We start from the raw sequence: 22817 nt of genomic DNA on the forward strand, positions 1-22817 counted from the left end.
TTCATTTTGCTGATGAGGAAGGTGAGGTCCAAAAAGGCAAAGTGGTTACAAACCTAATTAGTTGCACTGAGATCAGAAGCCAAAGGTTTCATGATAGCCAAACCAGGGCTCTTTCAACTACTCCAAAATTTCAGTGCCAAGACCCCACAAACCAACTTCTTGTACCCAAACTTCCTAAGTGTCACACCCTAGATCCGGAACAATTTTCTAGGCATTTAAAGACATAAAAACCATTTCTCTGAGAGTTCTTAATTAATGATTTCACTGCAAATGATAGTATTTGGCTGTCTGTGAGCGCAGTTCAGAGGTCAAGAAGTCCCCGGCCTGTCAAACACTCTGCTTTCACCCATCCCTGGCACTGGGTGAAAGCCCAAAGCTCTCTAGACACGTTTCTCAAGAGGAAATAAAGATCCTAATCAAAAAATGGCTCTTGTTCTGCAGGAGGCCTGGAAAGTGAGAAGAAAAGATGAATTCTCAAAAACATGCGGAATAGGGATTTGGCGAAGGTAGATCCTCTGCTATTCTTCTCCGGACCTAGACTAAGCAGTTCCACGCAGCGATCGACGCCACTCCCTTCTTAATCCTTTCCCTCCCACTCGCCCTTTGCACCGGCAGCCCCGTTGTCCTTCCCAGCTTGTTACTAATAAAGTTGTTACAAAGTGACCTTGAGTGTCTATTTCCCTAAACCCCAACCCGCTCGGATTCCCCCGCCTTCTCCGCCGTAGCCCCCTCCGCCTCCTCCATCCGGGTGCTGGGGTTAGGATAAGAGGCTGACTGCGCCTGCGCGCCCAGCCCCACTCGGTTCGACCTCTGCCGCAGCCACCCGAGGGAGGTAAGCGGCGGGCGCGCGGGAGCCCGACCCGACCCAGTCCGCTCCCTCATTCATTCGGGCTGCATCCGGCACCGGGTGCAGCGCGGGAAGAGGGGGGGGACGCAGCGGGCGCGGGCTCGAGGTTCCGGGGAGGAGAATCGGGGGAAGCAAGTTCCGAACGAGCATTTGACCTTAAAGCTTGTTTCCTCCCACCGCAGACAGAAGAGAAAGCTGCCTAAGTCGAGCCCTCGCCTCCCGCCACCTGGTCCCTTCTTCCGTCGCCGCTGCCCCAGCTGCCCCTAAGATGTTCGCCTGCGCCAAGCTTGCCTGCTCCCCCGCTCTGGTGAGTGGCCTCGGCGTGGGGAACTGAGGGCCCCGGCCCTCCGGGAGCGTCCACGTTGAATGACAGGGGAGTCGGGCGAGGCCACGGTGGATCCACTGCAGGCCTGGGGTTCCCATTGCCCTTTTTTCGCGGCTGCTTTCGAGAGCCCGTGGAGGCGGGGCCCCCCCTCTTTTCCCTTCCCTGGCTAAGGGGCTGCAGAACTCCTGGGCCCGGAGAGGTGGGGAGGCCGGCGGGGCCTAGCTGTCAGGCTTCACCCTGAGTGTAGGTCAAACCCCCGGCCCTGGCTCGGTGGCTTCTCTCCGCGGCTGGGCCCAGCCCTCAGGGTCAAGAAAGGGACTTCTGGGTCATTGCCACGAGTGCGTGGTGAGGGTCTCCTGCTGGGGTCAGGGGCCTAGTTCCGCGGCTGCGACACGGCGAGCTCCTTGCCTGTAGGTCAAACTCTCCCGCAGCCCCGGAGGGAGGGACTTCGCCTCCCCGACTGGGCGGGGAAGAGCTGGAGAAGGCGCTGCCGGGGCGGCCGGCCGGGCCCTGTGCTGTCGGGGGTGATTGCTGGACCCAGAAGGGCTCGTCTGGGAATCGGGACAAAGTTCTGTTAGGACTCGGTGACCTTAGGCCAGTAGAAACCCAAGGGCATAGGCCGAATTGGAAGAGATCTCCTTGGCTGTTGTAGAGTGTAATTAAATAGTGCTTTTTTTGACTTAATGATTAGTGTTTTACCAGGACTTTGGAAATGGACATTTTAATTAATCTATTAATATTTAGCTTTTTTTTTCATTTTTAGAAGTTATTTTTGTTTTTTAAAAATCCAAATACTAAACATGGGATGGAATATTTTGAATGACATATATCAGCTTCAAAGATAACCAGAGTCTAATTAGGTTTTCTTTTCCATGTACCTAGGCTATTTATCTCACTTAACAAACAGGTTTTCCGAAATCGGTTTTAGATTCACTACGGAATCCTAGAAATAGTTTGTGCTATAATATTAAAATTAATTTTAAAAATTTGAATCAGACCATTTTATTTTTTGGAAAATGCAACATATAGTATGATATGCCCCCTAAAAGACCTGTAAGTCAGTATACTATATATATAAGTAATTCTTTTCTAGTCTAGAGAATAACCCTAGTCAGTTTTTAACCATTGGTTTTCTCAGAACTTAGGGTACAAAAAAAAAGTCATTGCAGTTCTGCAGAGCATGTGTTTGCTTTTATTATTATTGTGTATTATACATATTTACTTTAATTATAAATACTGTTAATATTTGGGGACTTAATTTATCTTTTCTTTTATCAGATCCGTGCTGGATCCAGAATTGTATACAGACCAATTTCTGCAGCAGTGTTGTCTCGACCAGAGGTCAGGAGTGGAGAGGTAATTGGTTATGAGAGAACCATATCAAACTAATAAGTCTTATGTGTTTCATATCTGTTTGCATCCTCTCTAACAAGGATAAAATAAGGAATAAACAGACACAAGTTCTAGAGATTGAGCCATTTGAGAAGTCCTGAAATCAACACATGGGACTCAAGTGTTATAGATCACATATTTAGAGCTAGAAAGGAACTTAGAGATCATCCAGTACTTAGATTCTAGTTCAGACTCCTTATTTTACAAATGAGGAAACTGACACCTAGAGAGGTTAAGTGATTTGTCCAAGGTAATAATGATAGCAGATTTAAGATTTAATTTAAACCTAGGTCCTCAGACTCCAAGCAATATGCACTGTCTGTAATAAAAATATTTTTACTTACACGTCTTAAAGCTAAAACTATAGTAGTATAGGTAGGATAGTGGTTTGATAATATAGTCATTTAACTAGCTAACAAATCAGGAACTTGGACTTCAAATGATGTGTGTGCTCACATTATATACCCACTGTTTCTAATAAATACATTGCTTACCTACATGTATTAAAACTAAAATTAGAGCATTAGTTATGGCAATAGTTTGACAATATAGTCATTTAAATAATCTAACTACTGATTTGACCTTTGTCTTTTTTTTTCCCAATAGGGCAACACGGTATCTTATGGGGCCCAGAACAGGGTGTCTCAGATAGCACTACGGGAGTTCCAGACCAGTGCTATCAGCAGAGACGTTGACACTGCTGCCAAATTTATTGGTGCAGGTGCTGCCACAGTAGGAGTGGCTGGTTCTGGTGCTGGTATTGGAACTGTCTTTGGTAGTCTGATTATTGGTTATGCCAGGTAACTTTTTCCTTATGTAAAAGAATTCATGGTCATTGGACTGCATGCAGGCTAATCTAAATTTGTGTTTGAAAATGACTTTATAAAATATTTAACAAAGTCATTTATTTTTCAGTCATCAAAATTAAGTTTTTTGTTTTGGGGGGGCATCTAGCAAAGGGAAGTAAGATCCTCTGTTTTGGACCTGGAAATAATTTCATTGGTGAGCATACTTTTAAAATTGCTATCGTAGGAGACTTTCAGATATATTTTTACATTCTTTATTATTTAAATCCTTACTTTAAAACCATATCTTTTGGTTTAGCAATTGACGTACTTAATATAGTCTATTATAATCCCTCAAAATATATGAAATATCCTTAACCAAGTGTGTCTTCACACAGGTGGAAAGATAAAGTAGTCTTTGTGTTTTCCCTCCCCACCTTATTTCTAATATACTTTAGGTCTTGCTTTCTAGTAATTTGGTTTGAGCTCACTTGTAAATGCATACCTGTCTTTGTTAGTAACAATTGCACAAGGAAGAACTGGCTCTTAGGATGGAAGTAGTTATTTGTCTAGAGTTCTTTCAGATTATGTTGTTTTAACTTAGAAATAAAACAGCTAAGTGTGTTCTTCCGTGGAAAAGTGGTTTTCAGATAAAAACTCAAATCGAGGCTGACAAAGTTCACCTTGTTAGGCATGTGACATTCCAATAAAAGTAGCAATATATATGTACAGTTAAAACTGATTGAAACAGTATCTTATGGCAACAGCCTAAAAAAAGTTTGGGGGAAAAAAAAAAACTTTGCCACCAGCCCTTGCAGACATTGAAACTTAAATAATGTATCAAGTAAGACAGTCATATTTGCCCTCTCTTTTTTAGAAACCCTTCACTGAAGCAGCAGCTGTTCTCATATGCTATCCTGGGATTCGCCTTGTCTGAAGCTATGGGTCTCTTTTGTTTGATGGTTGCTTTCTTGATCTTGTTTGCCATGTAATAAATTGCTTCTTGAAATGTTGACATTTAATACAAATTACGGATGTAATTCTGTGTATCTTACTGTGGCTCCAAAAACTGTTGTGTTGGTGTCATGGAAATATACATTATTTCCAAAGTCATTTCATTAAAGATGATAACTTTAATTTTTGCTGTCACTTGTACTTATTATGTTGAACTTAGCACATGGGAACACATGCTCTGGTATAAATTGTACTGCTAAGCTGAATGAATTTATTAACTTTTTGTCTGTGCTGGTATTTGAGTGATGTAAAATGGAGATTGTTGTATATTGCATCTGTTTTTCATGTTTGCCTAAAAGAAATATGTATGTATAAACTATTCTTCCATGAGAAATACTGGAAGCTGTATTTGGTAATGTTATTACAAAAGTTAATTTAAAAAGCACCATAATATGGAATTGAGCCTCTTCTAAGTTGGTAGTTCCTTTCCACATCAAACTTGCATTTTAAAATCCTTTGCAAATAAGTTTGGTTGGCTTTTTTTGTGACTTAATCTCTAGTTAGTGCCTACTTATAATTATATGTGCAAGAGCCATAGTAAAGATTCTTAAAAATGAATTATGTCAGAGGTTTTAAATACTTCTTAGATGTTATAACCTTAAGCTATAAAAATCTGATTTAATTTCAGGTTTTATCTTAAATAAGTTTGTGGTAAATCCTGCCTTCATATATGTGATATATGATACGTAGGAAATGAAAGTAATTAGCAAAGCTCTTTTCTGGTTTGAGTTTGGTTTCCTCATTTAGTCCCATATTCAAATCTTGTATTCCAATAAAGTAGCCAAGTAATGCCTCTAGGTGTCACTGGTATTTCTGTGGAAGAATGAGGAATAGGATTGGCTAAGAATCTGTCACAAATGGTCTCAAGTACCACAGCTACCCCAAACTTTGACTGCTGGCGGGAAAAGCATTACTATGTAATGAAGCAAGTTTTCCTCTATATGCAAAGACCTATCAAAAGGATAAAACCATGATCATCATAATCATATAATGCTGATGTAATGGTTTATCAAAGTATTTTCAGTAGCAAAGGAAGGGAGGCTTCCCCTCCCCCCCCTTTTTCTGTTGTTTCTGGTCTCATCCTTAGTGATAAATATTCTTTCCCTTACATTGTCCTAGTTAGGGACAGTTCTGGATAATAAGAATTTAAGAATATGAACAATAGATCCTTATTAGCACTTTAACACAAGAGAAAGTAGCATGAAACTTAAGAAATAAGGTATTTGTTATTTGCCAACAATTTCTATAGGGAAAATAATCTAGAGGGTACCATATTGAATGAGAAACTATCTTTTCAAAAGCTTCATAAAATTTTACACTTGAAAAATAACATTCAGTATATGACCCCTCAAAACATGATTCAGAGTAAACAAGCAAACTATTATATTAAATAATGATGCTCCAGGTTAGGTCAATGAATAAATCCAAGTTCAACAAAGAGAGCCTGGGCAAGAAGTGAGTATAGAACTATTTTAATCTTGTCACTGGAGCCTTGGATGAGTAAGAAGAAACTACTTAAGTACTAGCTTCTAGAAGACAGACTATGGTACTGCTTGGGTTTGGGGAGGAAGGGTAGGGAGTGGGATGTATGTAGGGGTTGAAAGAAGTTCACCCAGTCCAGTCACTTTTGAATGAAGGTGGACTGCAACTTTGTGATTTCCATTACTGGTCAAAATACCAGAAGAAAATCATATCCTGGACTTAGAGAAGTGGGAAGGTCTACCTCTGGCAATGGGAGTTGTGACAATGAATCAGGTTGTTAGCACTCTATCCTTGTTGAGAAAAATAATACTGAATTATGGGGACAAAACAACTAACCCATAGCTATACTATTAATCTTATTAGGAGGTACAATTAATTTGACATCCACTGAATTCTTTAATAGTTCCTGGGAAGAAGCAACTATAAAGGTGCTGTTTTCCTAAGATCTACTGTTTGGTAAATAACTTTCTATGTTGATTGATAGTTTAAACAACATAAAATATTCAGACTAGTGATACTAACTACCTCAGGGTGATAGACGGCCATTTTGACATTGGATTTGTAGTTACTAAAGCAAAGCTTTGTATTTACTTGGATTACTGTCCCTAGTTTGTGAATATCACGTAAGGAAAGAGTATGGCATTAACAGATTTTTGAAGCAATTGGCAATATACTGCTTGGACTTATAAATATTACTTGTACTATCACTTAATAAATGCAGATAACATTCATGGGTGAATTAATTCCTTATTCATTCAAAAAATACTGAGTTTCTACCATGTACATGATATGCTGGCTGATAATTCAAAGACGAATAAAACATGATCTTTACCTACAAGGAACTTACAATAAGATAAGACATTTACACAAATAAGTATAATGGAAAATAGAAACAATAAGTGCTTTAAGAAAAAAATGAATTGTCAAAAGAATTTTAAGATCACTTTGAGTAAACATAGATCATCTTGGAGGAAATTCATTTGAGCTGAGTCTTGAAGGATGAGTTGAATCTCAAAAGGCAGATATTGGAGGAAGAACATTCCAGGTATTAGGAATGCTATTAACAGAGGCAGAAAAATAATGTGTTTAAGAAATGGCAAGAACTCTGGTCACAGAGGAATACAAAGTTCAAATAAAGTAGTGTGACATAAGACTCAAAAAGTAAGTTAGGGTCAGATCATGTAAGGTCAGATCGTGGTCTTGAATTCCAAGCTAAGAAACTGGTTTTGGGGGGAAACCAGATAAATCATTTGTTTTGGGGACTCAGTTTCCTCATCTGTAAAAAGCAAGATTAATTGTAGGTCCCTTCCAGCTTTTCTGATATTCTGAGTTTAGTTTTAGACACATTGAATGCTAGTGTTACATTCAGGTCAATATTCAGGAGGCAGAAATTAGAGGTGTACCCAGTACATAGTAGGCAAATATTTGGTGCATAGGAGAGATCAAGATTGGTGGTTAAGATTTAAGTTATCTTCAAAGAAGCGAGAGGTCAAACTTTGGAAGTAGATTAAATGCCTGAAGAAAAGTAAAATGTCAAGGGCAAAAAACATTGCAGAATCATCTAAATTGAAAGGAAAGCCAGTGAAGATAAATTATGAGCAGTCAAGGTAGGAGGAAAAGTGCAGGATGACATGGAAACTAAGGAAGGGGACAATAAACTACCAAATATTGCAAAGAAGACTGATGAAATGCCATTTGATTTGGCAATCAGAAGGTTATTGGTAATAGTTGAGGGAATAGACTCATGGTAGTGATGCAAGCCAGATTGCAAGAAATTAAGGAGCAATTGGGTGGTGAGACAGTACAGATGGCCAGTATGTCTGTGTGTCATTGGCTTACATCGAGAAGTGTGCTAGTAAAAAAGAGAGAGATGGAACAGTGGCCTAAAAAGTTTTTGTTTTAGTATAGCAAAGAGCAACCTTGATTCCATAGGGAAGAAGAGAAGGATGTCAGGGAAGAGGGAAAGATTGAAGATGCAAAAGACAGAGGAGATAATTCTTGGAGCAAGTTCCTGGAAGAGGTAAGAGACAATGTTATGAGAAGCCCAGATGAAAGAGTCTTAGAAGTCTGTCTTAGAAGACAGACTTCTTCATCTGAGAGAGGATGATGGGAAAAGAAATTTAATATTGAAAGGACATAAGTTTCAGTAGACTTTAAGATTTAAACCTGGACAGGACCTTGGAGATCATCTAATCCATTTCACTCAATTTAGAGACTACACAGGCTCCAAAGAAGTGAAGGGGTTGTATATGTATAGACTATATCAGATTGCATGCAGGGGGAGAAAAATTTAAAACTCAAAAGTTTATGGAATTGATTGTTGATAATTCAAAATAAATTAATTTAGAAAAAAAAAAGGTAAGGGGCTCATCCAAGGTGTTCCTGTCGTTTGTGGAAAGGTAGCACTAAAGTCCAGATTTCTTAGTCCAGTGTTCCAATGTACCTGAAGGGGGTGGTGTGATGGTGATGTGGAGCTACTCAGGAATAAGTAATGCTGGTAGAGCTCATTGAGTGGGCTCCTGGTGTGCTCTGCACGTGCCTGTTTCATAGAATGGCCTTCACTTCTTCATGGATACAAACTGTGACCCAGCTGAGGTCTTGGAAGAGGTAGCAGCCTTGGAAGAGCTCAGCTGAGGTGCCTTGCTGGAGCAAAGGCACTTCACAACAAGTCACAAAATGAATTCTGAGAGCTGGAAGGGAACATGGGGGCCATTTCCTTCATCTCCTACCAGAAGGACCTCCATTACACCATATGCCATAAATGGTCATCCAGCTTCTGCATGAAGATGTCCAAGGAGGGGAAACCCATCACCTGTTAGTGATGGGGATGAGATCTGAACCTCTAAAAGGAAAAGACCATGTTTTTGCAATCTGGACCCCAAAAAAGAAAACCCCTGGACTTTTCCCAAATCTCTGGTGTTTGCCTGAGTCTGTAATCCACTCAACTGGCCTTTCATTGTGGCTACACCCAGCCCCCCAATTCTGTTCTGTTACCTCTCAAATGTCTCTAGCCATTTCCCACCCTTAATCCTGTTCTGTTACCCTAGACTACTTGGCCATTCTTGGATCCCTCCCACAGTCTTTCTGTATATAAGGTCCATCTTGTCTCCATTAAGGTGCTCAGATTCTTAAAATCTAGCCATTGCTCAAATTCTTTAACAGTCTAGCCAAGGGCTCAGATTCCTTAAGAACCTAGCCAATAGATCACAAGAGTCTGGCCAATATAGTAGATTTTTAATAAACGTCATCTCTGCCTAAAAAAAAGGCTTGGATCGAATTCTTTTGGGCAGGATCCGTCTCTCTTCCTCTTGATATTTTGGGGTCCCAGTCTGAACCCCTAAAAGGAAAATTCCATGTCTTTGGGATCTGGACCTCAGAAAGGAAAAACCCAGGACTGTCCCACTTGGCCAAATCTCTGGATTTCACCTGAGGCCATAATCCCATCAACTGGTTTTTCATTGTGGATATGCCCAATCTTCCAATTCTCTGTTACCCTTAACCTAGTCTAGCCCTCCATTGTCTTACCTCCCTATCGCCCCAGGCCACTCCCCAACCTTATCCTATCTAGATTTCATTCTCCCTTGGATGCCTAGATCTCTCCCACAGTCTTTCTGTATATAAAGTCCATCTTGTCTCCATTAAGGTGCTCAGATTCTTAAAATCTAGCCAATAGCTCAGTAATGTTCAGATTCCTTAAGAGTCTGGCCAATATGGTAGATATTCTAATAAACTTTGTCTTTGGCTGAAAGAAGGCTTGGGTAGAATTCATTCACGCAGGACCCCACGTGTCATCATTTTGGGGTCCCAGCACCTCTAAACATCAACACCAGTACCCCTCAACATTAAGACAGTGCATTCCACTGTTGGACAGTTCTAATCTCTAGGAAGTTTTTTCCTAACCTGCCTAAATTTGCCTTTCTGCAACTTCAAACCATTGTTCTGGTGCTTTGTCCTTCCTCCTCTTCTGTGGTCTCTTTGGTACTCTCTTTTGCTGCTCTCACTGGTTTAATTACCATTTCTATCCAGGTGAGTCCTAAATCTACATACTCAGCCAGACTCTTTACTAAGCTTCAACCTCACATTACCAGTTACCTATTGGACATTTCAAGTTGAAAGTCCCAGGCAAACCTCAAACTCAATATATCCCAAACAACCCATTATCCTTTCCCCCAAACCCACTGCTCTTATTTCTATTGAGGGCACCACCATATTTCCAGTTTCCAATGTTCATATCCTCAGTGTTATTCTTTTTTTTTATTTAAAAAATTATTCATTTTAAATTAAATACAAAATGAGAAAAGAAAAAAAAGAACATTTCCATGTACACAGCAAAACATAAGGGACGATTCAATATAAAAATAATACACTAATATTTCATGAAAACCTATGTAATAAATCCTACAGATTATTTTGAAAGCAACCCAGCTTTTCTGTGATTCCTTCTAGGTTTTCTTTTATTCTCTGTGGTGTACTTTTTGTTTTATATTTTTCTCCCTCCCCCCCAAGCTACAATTAAACACAAATATATATACATATACATACATATCAATACACACATATACATATGTATATCCATACACACTCATATGCATATTTCTATTTGTCAGTTCTTTCTCTGGAGGTGGATAGCATCTTCCTTCATAGGTCCAAGTCTTTCGATGTTTTTCTAAATCAATCAGCTTATTATTTCTTTTATCACAGCAGTATTCCATCATAATCAATATCCTATCTGAGAGGTTGTCTATGAAATTTCCCCCCAGTTTTCTGCTTTCCTTTTAATCTTGGCTACATTGATTTTATTTACGCAAGAAAATTTTGATTTAAAATAATCATCCATTTTATAAGTATCCATTTTATACTTCAACAATGCTCTTGCCTTATAATATAGTTTAAGATCTGGTACTGCTGAATCTCCTTCCTTTACATTCCCCGTCCCCTTAGTTTCTTTGAAATTCTTGAACTTTTGTTCTTCCAAATGAACTTTGTCACCATTTTTTCTCAGTAATATAATTTTTTAGTAACTTAACTGGGATAGCATTGAATAAATAGATTGGTTAGGCAAAATTATTATTTTTTATTACACTTATCCCTTCCACAACTTTCCCCATTATGGTTTCAATATATTGAGAGCTGTCATAAGAAATTAAATGAGAATTTTTCGGGAGTTTTGCAGAAGCTGAAGATGACATGCAAAGGCCAGCAGATAACACAGAGCCCATGACCAAATACTTAACCCAAATAAGGTACTGTAAATACCCCATAAAAGAAAAAGAAAAAAAATCAGACCTTCTCTGGTACGAAGGGAAGGCCAAAAAATCTTATGCAGATTTTCCAGATCACAGGGGTGGGGAGTATGCCCCTAACCCCAGCAATGTGGAAGGAATAACTATATTAGCTTTACCTACCCATGAACAATAAATATTTCTCCAATTATTTAAATATGACTTTATTTGTATAAAGAATGGTTTATGTTTATGTTCATATAGTTCCTGTGTCTGTTTTGGCAGATATACTAATTTATACTAATTATTTTATTTTATTTTACTTTTTTGGCTAGGCAGTGGGGTTAAGTGACTTGCCCAGGGTCACACAGATAGTGTGACGTGTCTGAGGCCATATATGAACTCAGGTCCTCTTGACTCCAGGGGCGGTGCTCTATCCACTGTGCCACCTTGCTGCCCCCTGTCTAATTATTTTAAATGGTCTAAAACAACATTGAATAATATTCGTGACACATAGTATAGTTTCCCCATTTTTCTCTTTTAATTAAATCTATTTTAGCTTTAACTTTGTTTGAGATTGTGATTACTACCTTTGATTTTTTTACATAATAAATTCTACTCCAGCCCTTTATTTTATCTCTGTGTGTATCTCTCATTTTTATCATGTTTCCTGAAAGCAACATATTGTTGAATTCAGATTTTTAATTCATTCTGCTGTTTCCATTTTATGGGTAAACTCATCCCACTCACATTCTAAGTTATAATTATTTGTTGTATATTTCCCCCATCCTATTTTTCCTCACTATCCTTCTTGCCCTATTTACCCTATCCCTCATCACTCATCTAACTCACCTGCTACCTTGTTCTCCTATTCCTTAATCTACCCATCCCTCCAAGAATCTCTCCCTTATTCTTTCCTCCCACCCTCCACCTTAATCTATCTTTTAAGAATTTCTGCATTGTCCCCTCCCCACTTCCTAATTCTTAATCTACACACCTTTCAAAAAGTCCTTCCCTTATCCCATCCTGTTGCCCTTATTCCTTTCCAAATTTATAAGACTTTTATACTCTTCTAGATGTATATGTTGTTCCTTCTTTAACCCATTTCTGATGAGTGAGGTTCCAGTACCACCAGCTAACCCAACTTGCTTCTGTATCAATTCTTCCTTTCATCCTCATTTGTATGAATTACCCCTTTTTATCTCTCCCTATGCAGTTTGATTTTTTTAGAATCATCCCATCATACACAGCTCAGCCAAGGCCTTTCTTTTAAACTACCCAAACAATGATGATGGTCATAAGAGTACTGATAACATTTTCACATACAAAAATCAAATAGTTTGACCTTACTGAGTCCCTTATAATTGGTCTTTACTGTTTACCTTATATTTGTCCTGTATTTTACATGTCATATTTTCCATTTAGTTCTGCTCTTTTTCTCACAAATACCTGAGAGTCTTTTAATTTGTTAAATATCCTTTTTTTTTCCCCATTCAGGATTATACTTACTTTGCTGAGTAAGTTGTTGTTGTTGTTTGTCCTTCATTCTCAAAGAGGACCACGACATCAGGAAGGTGATGTCATTACTTGAAAATGAATTGGCTTTAAGTGAAGGAGGGCTGTGCAAGGTCACCAGCCTCACTCTCTCCTCCTGAGCCATCTGGGTCCAGTGGCAAGATATAGATCAGGACAACTGGAGATGGCCCCAGATGCAGTGGGAGGCCTCGGCCTTTTGGAGCTAAGGTGTTTCCCAGGCCTCAGTTTGTCTGACACAACAATTAAGGCCAGTTATAAAACAAGGCAAAGAATGGCCTCTTTTACCTATTCAAAAAAATCAAATCAATCTGGGAAGGGAAGACTTTCAGAGTTTCTGGCCAAAACAGAAACAATTGCTATTATTATTTACCAAGTTACCCTTGGTCATAAGCCCAGCTGATTGGCTCTAGATAATGATCCAGCACTGATGTCCTTCCACATAGTAGCTGCCAGGTCTTGCATAATCCTGATTGTAGATCCACGATATTTAAATTTTTTTTCTTGTTGCTTGCAATATTTTCTTCTTAACCTGGAAGCTTTGAAACTTGTTATGTTTTTCTCCTGGGATCTCTTTCAGGTGGTGATCAGCGGATTTTTCTATTTCTGCTTTACTTTGTTCTAGAACTTCAGGGCAATTTTCCTCAGTAATTTTTTGCAATATTGTATCAAGATTCTTTTTTTGATTGTAACTTTCAAGTAGTCTGAATATTCTTATATTGTCTTTCTTCAATCTCTTCTCCATATCAGTTGTTTTTCTGATGAGATGGTTCACACTCTTCTATTTTTTCATTCTTTTCATTTTGTTTATTATTTCCTGATGTCTTGTAACATCATTAACTTCCCTTTGCCAGTTCTAGTTTTCAAGGAATTATTTTCTTCCTTAAATTTTTGATTCTCTATTTCAACTTGATTGACTTTCTTTTCATAATATTCTTGGCTTGCTATTATTTTCTTTCCTAATTTTTCCTCAATCTCTCTTATTTGATTTTTAAAGTCCTTTTTAAGTTTTTCCAAGAATTCTTTTTGGCTTGTGACAATTTGCCATTTCTCATTGAAAAAGGACCCAGATCTTCTCTATCCACCTAGTAGCTATCTATAGTTGGGTTCTTTCTCCTTTGCTTACTCATTTTTATTTATTTTTTTTTGTTTTTAGTAGCTTCTTATTATATTCAAATTCTAGTCCCAAAGTGTGAGGAATGATGCCCCAAGCTGCAGGTCTTTCTGTGTTTTTTTTTTCTGAGCTCTGTCCTGGGGCCCAAACTTGGGCATTCCTCTGCACCCTAAGGCCCCCAGCCATGCTATCCTGCAAATGATCTTGCTCCCTATGGCCTTTCTGGTGGCTGCAAGTTTCAATTGTCCTCTCCGCCCTGGAACTGAAACCAGGTACTCTACTCTCCTGCAAATGCCCACAGCCAGCAGGGTCCCCACCCCTCTGCTACCTCATTTACTAGGTATGTGCTAGCTCCTTCTCCTCAGCCACAGCCTGGGACCACTTCTGGTCAACACAGCTATGCTTGGCAGCCCTTGACAGTGGAAGATGCCTCAATCTCCTCCTACTCAGCTGTCCAACCCCTACACTGTCCATGAGGTAAAAGTTCCTGAGGCTGAGGCTGCCTCTCAACCCAGTTGCCCCCAGTGCTTATTTGTTGGTTCCACAGAACATCTATCCTTGGAGGTTGAGTCTTTCCTGTTCACCTAAGTTGTCTTAGGTGAACAACTGCTTTCCCTCAATTTTTCTTTCTGCTGCTCTACGTTCACTTTAAGGTGATGTTCTGTCTTTTTTTGAGGAGGAATTTTGAAGAGCTTAAAGTTTTCTGACCTACTCTACCATCTTTCCAGAATTCTCTCCCACCTCATTATTCTTCTTCATTCCTACTTCTCTCCCACTCCACATATACAATCAGTTGCCAAATACTTTGCCATTTCTACCTCTCCATCTCTCCCATCCATCCCCTTCTCACTCCTCAACAGCCATCACTTAGTACATACCTTCATCACTTCTCATCTGCACTACTGGAACAGCCTGCTACTCTCTGTCAGGTCCCCACTCACATCAGTTCTTTACACAGCTGCTAACATTATTTTCCTGCAAGTGCAAATCTGACATTATTTCTCCTATTCACTAAACTCCAGTGGTTCCCTATTACTATCTCTAGGATGTATGTACTCTAGGACAATATAAACTCTTGTTTAGCTTTTAAAGACTTCAAAACCTGACCCCATCCTATCTTTCTAGCTTCATTACACCCCTTTATTAACTCTATGGTCCAGAAAAAAAATGGAGTTCTTCCTGCTTCTCACATATAGCACTCCATTTCCTCTCTGTACCTTTGCACTGGCCATCTTCCATGCCTGAAATGTACTCCCTCCTCACCTCTATTTTTACAGAATCCCTCATTTCCTTCAAGCCCTTCAGCTCAAGTGCTATCCTCTACAATCTAGCTCTTTTTAAACTGCCTTGGGTCATGATCCACAGTTTCAGAAGCAATGAAGGGGAAGTTTAGAAGCCCTCTTCTACATGAAGCTTTTGCTGATCTTACACACTTCTAAAGCCTGCTCTCTCTTGCATTAAACTACCTTGCATTTGCTTTATCTTTACACTGTATATACATTTATCAGTAAGTCGATTAGAATTTATTAAGCATTTGCCATGTGCCATTCACTCATAAATGCTGGGGATACAAATAAAGGCAAAAACATGATTCCCTACCTTCAAGGAATTCACATGAATAAAAGCTGTTTCATTTTTGTTCTTGTGCCACCCTTGCATCTAGCACAGTTTTAGGTACACAGGAAATGCTTATTAAATGTTCATTTGTTGTCTTCTTATGATTCTGCTCTCTGTAAAAACAATAATATGTAGCATTTATATAGTTCTTTAAAGTTTACAAAACACTTCACAAACATCTCATTTGTTCGTCACGACAATCCTGGCAGCTAGGTGTTATCATTATTGCCATTTTATTGAAAAGGAATCTAAGGCAAAGAGAGGTTAAGTGACTTGAGTTGCCCAAGGTCACAATGCTAGTGTCTGAAGCTAAATCTGAATTCAGGTTAGCCTGAATCAAGGTCCAATAATACATCATGATACCTAGCAACCTCTGGTATCAAGAAGAACAATTCTGATCTCTTTTCTACATGATAGCCCTTCAAATTCTAAAACATTTATCATCCCCTTTCTTAGCGTACTGGAAAGATTATTGAACCTCATAGTTCAGCAATCTAGGTTCAAGTACTAGCGCTGCCACTAATAACTCTATAACTTTTTCTTTCATAATCTTGTTTTCCCCTCAATTACATGTTAAAACATTTTTTAAACATTAAAAAAAAGTTTAGAGTTCCAAATTCTAACCCTCTCTTCCTCCCTTTCCTTCCTCCTGAGATGGTAAGCAATCTGATATAGTTTATACACGTGCAATCATGTAAAACGTTTCCATATTAATCATTTTGTACAAGATGACTTGAATAAAAGAGTGAAAGAAAGTGAAAAATGACACATTTCAGTCTGTAGTCAGACAGTATGTTTTTTTCTCTGGAGGCAGATTGTATGCTTCATCATGAGTCCTTTGGGATTATCTTAGATCACTGTATTGCTGACATTAACTAAGTCATTCACAATTCTTCACCATACAACACTCCTGTTATTGGTTCTCCTGGTTCTGTTCACTTTACTTTGCATCAGTCCATGTAAATCTTTGCAGATTTTTTAAAGTCATCCTACCTGTCATTTCTTTTTTTAAAAATTAATTTATTTTGATTTATCAACAATCACTTCCATAAGCTTTTGAGCTTTAAATTTTTCTCCCCCTCCCTCCCCAAGATGACACGCAATCTGATATAGGCTATACATATATATTCCTATTAAACATATTTTCACATTAGTGATGTTGTAAGTAAGAATTAGGACCAATAGAAGGAACCACCAGAAAGAGGAAACAAAACACAACAGAAAAAAAAAAAGCAAATACTATGCTTCAATCTGCATTCAAACTCATAGTTCTTTCTTTGGATGTGGACAGCATTTTCCATCATGAGGCCTTTGGAGATGTCTTAGATCCTTGTATTGCTGGAAAGGGTTAAGTGTATCAATATTAGTCATCACACAACGTGGCTGTTACTGGGTACAATGTTCTCCTGATTTTTCTCACTTCCCTCAGCATCGCACCTTACAAGTCTTTCCAGTTTTTTCTGAAGTTTGCCTGTTCATCATTTCTTATACTACAATAGTATTTCATTACATTCATATACACAACTTGTTCAGCCATTCCCTGATTGATGGGCATCCTCTCAATTTCTAATTCTTTGTCACTACAAAAAGAGCTGCTATAAATAAGTCCTTTTCTTTTTTTGATGTCTTTGGGATATAGACCTAGCAGTGGTATTGGTGGATCAAAGGGTATGCACAGTTTTATAGCCCTTTGGACATAAATAACTATGTAACTTTAGACAAGATACTTTTCCACTCAGGGAAAATGAACAGAATGGACTACATGATCAATAAATTCCCTTACAAAGCTAACATTCTATGATCCTAGGACCTACTTCTAAGGGTTAGAAGAACTGCCAATGCTACGAAGTGGTAAAGGGTCATCCTGAGTTTACAACTGGAATGTGTGATCCCTACTCAGTGGCAGGATAAAAAAGTTTGAGGAAAAAAAGTGGTAGAGAACACCAAAGGAAGATGGGAATATTGTGCTATAGCAGTGACAAAACTCCTCTGATCCTGTGAGAATGTGAATGCAAGAGTTCTTTGAGGCCTTCTTTGTGATCTATGACAGAAGGCTATGCTCTGGGTGATAAAGACTTAGCAAGACTCTATCTGCTAAAAAAAGATGCTAGCAGAGGACACTGCAACAGATTCCAGCCAATTTATAGCTCGCAGGTGATTCTGGCACACGTAAGAATGCTCTTAGTGCTATGATGCTAGGAAATAACAAGATCTTTCAGACTTAAGTCTCTTGTATGTTTCTTGTTCGTTTATTCTCCCTACCTTACCCCACCCCATTCATTCCTCAAGTAAAATCTTCCTCTGACAAGTGATTGAAATACGAGTGTCCCCAGGATTCTGGGTTGGAGCTCATGTCAAGTTGAAGTCTGAATTTCCCTTCTACTTCCCTTTTACCCAAACATACTATCATTAAATTCATGGTTTTAAAGGGGATTTCAGAAGATCATTCATTTTACAGATGAGAAAACTGAAGCCAAGTGATTTGTGCCCCTTCTCTGATTAGCCTGGGGGAAGAGTTAAATGGGCATGAAAGAAAGTGACAGGGGCATTGTTGAAATGGCTGGCTTACTGGGATTAACATGTAGAGATAAATGGACCAGAATGAAAATGGCAAATTCAAGAAGGAATGAGGAAGATGGAAAGTAAAAGGATGCTGTGGTCAAAGAAGGAAATAAGAGGAATGAAAACAGTTTGAAAATATTTGTGGAACCAAATAAATCATGTTGACTACACTATAGTTAGAGACCTAAGCTTTAAAAAAAAAAAACACCCAAAATCAAACACTAACTTGAAAAAAAGTTAGATTTTTTTGTTTCTTAGTGTATTTTCAAACTGTCTTCTGCCCTTATGAACACTTCTTGTATACTGTGTTATTTCTACAAATGTTATTTAGATTTGGGACTAAAACTCTGAATTTTGTCCTTGATGGGTGCTTTAATACTTCAAAGTTAGATAATATTCTTGATTCCATTATCTCAATAGTAATGGAATATATCAAAGTAATTGAAGGCAGTAATCTCTGCTTTATTAATGGCAAAGTTATTTCACTTGTATTAAGATGATTTCATTCATAAACTGTAGTTACAGGTGTCATGACTTTTTATATTGAGATTACATGCTGCTAATAATTGGAAATATGATAACCTGAGGTGTAACAGTGGCAAAATTTGTTTTTGTCTTTTCCCCCTTGAAGACTTTTTGGTTTATTGGTAAGGCACAATTTGAAAAACTAAAGAAAGTTTTAATTCAAATTTGTTTAAAAAAAGGATTAAAATGTTTAAAATGTCCCTCAGTTACCACCCTATCTTTAATCCCACCAAAATAATTTCCAAAACATATTCAGTTGTTAGATTTCTGTGTGTAAGACTATGAAAGATAATTACAATTCTCATATATTGATGAAAAGTAGTAATACATATTTCAAAACAGAAGAACACAATGAGGTCTGGTTTCTTTTGGGGCTTTTTATTTTTGAAGATCAAGAAACAGAATAACTTATGATTGCTTAGAAAAGTAAAATAGACAAAATTCTGTATGGTATAATTTTTTTTTCCCCTAAGACTATTAAAATTGTTCTCCCCTCCCTCCTTTTTTCAGTTCTTTTCTGAAAATGTACAGCATTAGAATCTTAGATTCATATCTATATATCTGTACACCTAGTCATCCAGCTTGAAGATCTATAGTGACAAGGAATCCTATATTTTAATGACAGCTCATTCTTGATTTTTTGAGACCTGTAATTACTGGAAAAGTTTTCCTTATTTGCCTCCCTGCAATTTAAATCCAATGGTCTTGTTAAAATATAATATAAAATATAAAGCTATCAAAATGTTTTCTTATACATTTTACCTTTTTAAATTAAATGTATAATTCCAATATTTTTGGATCCTAATTCTGTCATTCATTTCAACAATGAGTAAATATAATCACCTAACATACTAGCTATGCTCTTTAAACTGATGTTGCCTACAAATCTGAAAAGAATGCTGTCTTTATCTTTATCTAAGTCATTGATAGAACGTTAAATAACATACCTAGCCAAGGACAGAAAGAGCTCTGCAGTTCTCCAGGAGACCTGCTTGAGACTTACTCATTGTTAATTATTACCATTTTCTCTGAGTTAGTTACCTGGTTCTGAACATCCTCAGTCACCTCCTATTCACCCCCTTTCTCCACCAGAAGCTGGTATCTTTCTGCCTGGTCCATTTTTCTTTTGACCAGAAGTATGATTTCACTGCTATAGGGAGCTCCTTATGAGGAGTCTTAGAGTTGTTTAGGGTGGTAGGACATAAGTAACTTGCCTACGGTGATACAGCCAGGATGTATCCGAGGCAGTGCATGAATTCAGGTCTTCCCAACTGTGAAGCTAGGCCTCTATCATTCACATCTTCTCAAACTGTTCATAAGAATATGACAATAACAATTCACATTTCTGTAGCACTTCAAAATTAGCAAAGCATTTTCCTCCTAATATCCCTGGGAAGTAGGATATACAAGTTGTTTTTGTTTTTTTCTGTTGGAGAGATGGGAAAGTGAAAGCTCAAAGATGTTAAATGGCTTTCCCAAAGATACAACTAACTAGTATGTTTGGGGCAGTATTTGAATCCTGACTCCATATCCAGTGCTCCCATACCCAGTATACCACAAAGAGGTTTTGTACAATTTCTTGTTGATATCCAGCTATATTGTCATAATGCTATTCTCCTAATCTATTAACTTTGTCCAAAATTAAAATGAGGTTAGTCTGGTGCCATTTGTTCTTAATTCTTGTCAGTTTGCAGTGATCATCTCTTCTCTTCTGAGCACTTAAATACAGTTCCTTAAATAATCCAACTCAGGATTTAACTAGGAATTCTTTTTCCTTTTGAAAAACAGGACATTTGCCTATCTGTAATCTCATGGTACTGCTCACATTTGCTGTTCCTCAAAGATCACACAACAGTTTAGCAATCATGTCTATGTTTTTTCATTACCCTGAGTTGTAATTCATCTAGGCTAGGTAACTTTGTCATTAAGGATGTTATGACAGAACTCTTCTACCATCACCTCACTTATTTTCTGCTTTAATTCTATGTTAACCATTCTTGTTTCTTCCTTCATAAGGTAAAGATTTGGAAACAAAACTTTATTAGAGAAAGGAGAAGCAAAATGAGTCCACTAGTTTAATTTTTCCTCTGCCCTGTGTTATCATCTTTCCATTCATTCCAAGTAGGGGTCCTATCCATCTCTTGATCTTCCCTGTTCCTAATACATCTTTTAAAAAATCTTTTTGTTGTTCTCATCTTTAGTATTTATCATAAGACTCAGCTAATTTTCTGAAAATAAGTTATAGTCTTCATGAAATCACTATTAGGATCTAATCATTATTTTGCATTCATTCTCAATTTCCCTCATCTCTCTCGTGTTTTCTTCAAAATCTCAATTTGTTGATGAGCTCCTTACGCACTTAAAATTTTAACACAACTACCTCTTTTTATTTATAATCAATAACAACTATATTGCCAGAATTCTCTGCTTGATTTTCCCTGGAGCCAACTTTCCTTTTAGTCTTTGGCTATGGGTTTCTAGCTTTTGAAATCTGCTCTTTTAAAGATCAGAGTATTTCAGACTATGCCTAGCATTACCCTCCCTAACCATCATCTTCTCTAAAATCGCATGATTCCTATCTTGCATAGTTTCCATTGCCACTTGGTGCAATGGATAGAGTGCTGGCCCTGAGTCAGGAAGACCTGAGTTCATAGGCCTTAGACACTTACTAACTGTGAAACCCTGGGCAAAGTCACTTAACTTCTGTTTTGTATCAGCTGCCTCATCTGTAAAATGGAGATAATAATAGCACTTGTGAAGATTAAATGAGATATTTGTAAAGCACTTAGCACAGTCCCTGGCACTACATAATTGTTAGCTAATAGTATTCTTTTTATTTGTCAGAGTCAGTTTCAGAAAAGCAGTTCCCACCATTGATTCTCTCATCTTCTGAAAGATCAAATTAACAACAAGGCAAATAAAGAATTCAGTTTTTTTGCTTTTAGCAGAGACAGTCCTTCAGCACTATATGCTTTCTGTGACAGTTTTGTTATCTATGCCAGGAACTTATCATCTATTTCCTGGCATTTGTCCAGTGACAAGTACTATACTTTCCACTGTGATATTAGCTTTGCTTCTTCCTTTGGTGATTGTTGACCAAATATCTCCCATCCCTGCATTCACCAGGTAGGTGAATATCTTCTTGATGAACGTTATTATACTGGCTTCTGGATTTCTTCAAATTTCAGCAAAAAAAAAAATCCAATGTTCTATAAGAAGCTTTTCCTGCTTTTCCTTAATGCTCCTGCCTTTCTGCTGCTGATTATCTCCAATTTATCCTGTGTAATCTTGTCTGTACATAGCTGTCTAATTGTTTCCCCCATTGGACTGTGAGTTCTTTGCAAGCAAGAACTGTATTTTGCCTTTCTTTGTAGTATCAGTACTTAGCACAGTGCCTGGCTATTTATTCAGTAGTAGGCACTGAATAAATGCTTGTTGACTGGCTGACCTATATTGAATAGGCAAAACTATAGGTTTGGGATACAACCAATTACTATGATATATATGCAATTGCCATAGAGAATGTAACAGTCAAATGTTCAATTTGGTCAACAGGGAAATTCTGTTCAGGCAGCCTCCCTACTCTTACCCTAGTCCCAGGAGATAAAGAGTGCTAAGAAACATACAGTTTTTAGACTGTCAACAAACCTGAATTTAACATCTGGTATTCTAAACAGGAGATCCTTGTCCAATGACCAATGAGCAGATATATTGCTAAAGCAGCTGAATCATATCAACCTTGACATTCTTGCTATAAATGAAATCAGAAGAAAAAAATTGCAGCTAAATGGAAGGATGACTCACAGATACTCCTAGGAGAGTAAAAGGAAGGAGTTGGAGTAGGTGTTATTGCATACCCAAAGGCCTAAAATTTAAAAAAAAATGCAGTATTTTATAGAACATTTTGTCATTGAAATACAAACGATAAACATCTGAATAAAGACTACCATGAAAATAACCGTGGTTTATATACCAACATCAGTTGCTAAGGACAAAGCAGTAACGAAATTCTATGAAAAGCTTGCTAACTCCAGTAAATCAAATCAACCTACTCTAATATTTGAAGACTGATGTAAAGCTGGGAAAAGGTGAGGATGGGAGAAATAATTGGAAAGTTTGGTTTAGGAGAAAGAAATGAAAAAGGCTTTTATAGATAATAAAAGGATGAATAATGCAGAGGTTTCATGCCTCTACGTCATGACCCATTTCTTTATTAAAAAAAAGGGGGGGGAATTGGTAGAAACTGGATATGGTAGGCACTAAATACCATCATGAGGAATGAAATTTACTATATTTTAAATGTCTTATTAAAAAAAACTTACTAAGAATGTGAAAGTTTTCTCTGAGTCAGCATTCTCTGCAGTCAGGACATCAAGTCATTAGAGCTGAGGTCAGAATT

At 37.9% G+C, this 22817-nt stretch overlaps 1 protein-coding gene across 2 annotated transcripts; it reads left to right on the forward strand.

The window, feature by feature from the left end:
- Positions 1-725: 725 nt before the first annotated feature.
- ATP5MC3 (ATP synthase membrane subunit c locus 3) lies at positions 726-4486 on the forward strand. Of its 2 annotated transcripts, XM_020991018.2 has the most exons (6): positions 726-832; positions 1030-1154; positions 2451-2528; positions 3171-3364; positions 3519-3566; positions 4227-4389. In XM_020991018.2, exons 2-5 carry the CDS (start codon positions 1116-1118, stop codon positions 3529-3531), a joined length of 324 nt encoding a protein of 107 aa, XP_020846677.1. In that variant the 5' UTR covers positions 726-832; positions 1030-1115; the 3' UTR covers positions 3532-3566; positions 4227-4389. The 2 variants fall into 2 exon arrangements, with proteins under 2 accessions (XP_020846677.1, XP_020846676.1); XM_020991017.2 differs by lacking the exon at positions 3519-3566 and having other exon boundaries at positions 4227-4486.
- Positions 4487-22817: the final 18331 nt, after the last annotated feature.

Source organism: Phascolarctos cinereus, unplaced genomic scaffold (genome assembly GCF_003287225.1).
Source record: "Phascolarctos cinereus isolate Bilbo 61053 unplaced genomic scaffold, phaCin_HiC Scaffold_726;HRSCAF=1367, whole genome shotgun sequence".
Classification (NCBI taxonomy): Eukaryota; Metazoa; Chordata; class Mammalia; order Diprotodontia; family Phascolarctidae; genus Phascolarctos; species Phascolarctos cinereus.

What these genes read in the sequence shown, in the direction of transcription:
- ATP5MC3 (XM_020991017.2), top strand. Translation starts at nt 1,116, where the DNA reads ATGTTCGCCTGCGCCAAGCTTGCCTGCTCCCCCGCTCTG. An exon ending in TTGCCTGCTCCCCCGCTCTG is followed by an intron (nt 1,155 to 2,450) that starts GTGAGTGGCCTC and finishes TTCTTTTATCAG; the next exon opens with ATCCGTGCTGGATCCAGAAT. An exon ending in CAGAGGTCAGGAGTGGAGAG is followed by an intron (nt 2,529 to 3,170) that starts GTAATTGGTTAT and finishes TTTTCCCAATAG; the next exon opens with GGCAACACGGTATCTTATGG.